Source organism: Abrus precatorius, unplaced genomic scaffold, assembly GCF_003935025.1.
Source record: "Abrus precatorius isolate BTA unplaced genomic scaffold, Abrus_2018 Scaffold10, whole genome shotgun sequence".
In the NCBI taxonomy this organism is placed as follows: Eukaryota; Viridiplantae; Streptophyta; class Magnoliopsida; order Fabales; family Fabaceae; genus Abrus; species Abrus precatorius.
Window position 1 is genome coordinate 10,948,351 of NW_020874292.1, and position 3,088 is coordinate 10,951,438.

At 28.6% G+C, this 3,088-nt stretch overlaps 1 protein-coding gene across 1 annotated transcript; it reads left to right on the plus strand.

The window, feature by feature from the left end:
* Window positions 1–1,143: 1,143 nt before the first annotated feature.
* On the plus strand, window positions 1,144–2,474 carry LOC113852890. Its single transcript, XM_027483287.1, has one exon. The coding sequence runs from the start codon at window positions 1,563–1,565 to the stop codon at window positions 2,109–2,111; it is 549 nt and encodes a 182-aa protein (XP_027339088.1). The 5' UTR covers window positions 1,144–1,562; the 3' UTR covers window positions 2,112–2,474.
* Window positions 2,475–3,088: the final 614 nt, after the last annotated feature.

Here is a 3,088-nt window from a genome sequence, read left to right on the forward strand (position 1 = left end):
AAAGTTATCAACTTATTTTTTTATTTTTTTCAATTTTATTTATAATAATTAATTATTTTAGAAAAAAATAATTATTAATTTTTTTATTTTTATTTTAATAAATAAAAGTAAATATATTATGTAAATCAAAGATAGTAGATTATTTTAAAATTATTTTTCATGTAACATATTTAAAACAAGTTATCTTAATCAATAAATAATTATAATAATTAATCATACATAGACCAATTATTACATTAATTGTCAAATTTTAGTACTCTCTATTTAATATTTTTTATAAAATATAAAATTAATTAATTTAACTATTAAATTATTTTATATAACTTTAATGATTAAACATGTATATAGCAAATTTTATATATTTTAAAAATTTATAAAATATAATCTAAAATTTAATATTTATTTATATTTTAAAATATTGCACAATAGAATACAACGAGACAAAAATATATACAGCAAAAGTAAACATTCAGTGAAGGACAACAAAACCAGCGACAAGACAGAGAAGAGTAGGAACAAGCTTCCCCACCCAAGTTAGGTAGTTTACACGAAAATAGGTATTATCTCACTTCATAATTTCTAATATTTTCTTCTCTTATTTAAAAAAATTGAATTTTATTTTGACTTGTAACAAACCATTTTACCCTATCGATACATATTCCATAGTATTAAAAAAATTTAGAAAGCTATAATTTATATATGTGAGTAAAAATTCTATAATTTGTTGGTAATCTACTGAAAGCCTTCGAGTGTAATTTATATTTTAATAAAAAGAATGAAGAGTGAGAAAATATAATTTTTAATACATTGTAAATTTTTAATTAAAATTATAAAATCATGAATAAATTTGATTGAATTAAAAATATGATTCACATAATTTTTATAATTTTAAAAAATATTTAATGATAAAAATTGTGTTAAAGATTGTATTATTTTTTCTAGAAATATTATAACTCATATTTTCCGAATTTTTACATTATATTTAATTTTGTATCACATAATTTACGATTATTTTATTTTGAGAGTATAATTAATGAAAGACATACATAAAAGCTTTCTTTATTATACCCAATTTAAATTATCAGAAGTCGGTTGACCCATGTTCAATATCAATACTTTCCATTACGCTTCGGATTCCCTAGCACAGCTTACATAATTATTAATTAATATACAATATCTATAAAAGAATACAAAAGCAACTCAAACCTACCAATCCAGGTATGAAGTGGATATGTATGACTATGACGCTGACACATAATCAACGAACCAGTGCAGCATATGCTGTCAACACCGTATAAAAATTCTTCAACTTCAACGGCTCCTAAACTCTTTGCTTAGTCAATCCCGAAAATGCCCTCACTAAACAGTAAAATAAACAATCGTCATTCATCAACTAACGTCACAAAAATAATGAAACCAGTTGTATGGTGGGCGATGACTAAGTCGCTGATAAGTGTGAATGATTAGGGTTAGGATTCAATTGTATTCCATATATTAATATTAGACACTGTATTGGATTATTATGCACTTCCACTGAAACTAGAAGAACACAGTAATAGTTTATGCACGGTTCTGGCATGTCCAATTCGCAACACACGGTGCTTGATTCAACCGGCGACGGTGAAGAGAGGTCAAACTCTCTCTTTGCGAACACCCGCTGCAGCTTCTGCTTCCCCTGCTGTTTCGGTTCTTCCCGTCATTCGGCTACGGTTGGGTTAGCGTGGTGGGAGCGCGTGCGAGCTCGTTCATGGTCTGAGTCTCACTCTCAGGCGCTTCCAGTAACCGAGAGCGCCGGTGACCAGTGGTGGTCGCGGGGTTTGAGAGGCCTTATGAAATTGCGCGAGTGGTCGGAGATAGTGGCGGGGCCACGCTGGAAAACGTTCATTCGGCGGTTCAACCGGAACCGAAGTGGCAGTTCACGGCACGTGAGGAAATACCAATACGATCCCTTGAGTTACGCCTTGAACTTCGACGAGGGTCCGGGGCAGAACGGGGATTTTGAAGATGACGCTTATGACGCGCATCGCAATTTCTCCACACGTTACGCTGCATCTCCTCCTTTTAAGTCCGTTTCCACTGGTTCGAACCAAGACGTCGCCGTTTTTAGCTAAGAAGAACGAGGAATTGCCTGACTGCACTTATTTTGGGAGTTTTGCTCCGGCGAACAAGCAAGTGCAGTTTATTATGTATTTTATCATAATATCAATAGCTTATTTTTTGATTGATTATACCATTTTAATTTTCTTTTTTCTTTTCTATTTTTTACTTTTACAGAAGAGTTTTTTTTATATAGATTTTTAGTATTTTTTTTTTCCCTTCTTTCTTATTTCTTTTAATGTAAGTTTATCTTTTTCTCTTTAGGTGTAAATATGATAAATGAGTGTTTTAAAATACTTTTGTTCTTAATTAGTGTTTTTAGTACGCTAAAGTTAACATTTTTTTAAAGCATAATTCTCAGTATATTCTCATTTTTGTTCCTTTCAGTGGATATTATGATCCGTATATAAATCCTCACCGTTGATTATTCTTGTTATCGGTCAATATCATGTTCGCTTCCAAAATAGTTAGAGTCGTGTTACTACGGGAGTGTTGATAATCAGCGCCAAAGGCTCAATATTGATAATTATATTTTGAAATTTTAAATATTAATTCTTAAAGTTAATTTTAAATATTATTCTTAAAAATATTTTATATTAATGTTTAAATTTTTTATGAAAATATTATTTTAAATAAATTATATTTTATTATAACGATACTTATTTTAAATTACTTCAAAATAATTTTTAAAACTAAATTCCTTTTTTTTTCCCATTTCGTTCAGGATTGGCGTTGCAAAATGCAATAAGCAGCACGGTGTTTGTCTTTTTCGCTTTTCTTTATATCTATATTTTTCTATAAATAATATTTTAAATATACCATTTCATGAATTAAAAAATGTTGACTCGTTGAGTGAGGCTTTTTTCATTTTTAATAAATATATTATTAAAATAATATTATTTTAAATAATATCTGTGCATGAGACTTCTTTTTGTTAAGTCACTACTAGTTTCATATCTTTTGTAAATATACAATTTTGTTTAAAATAATT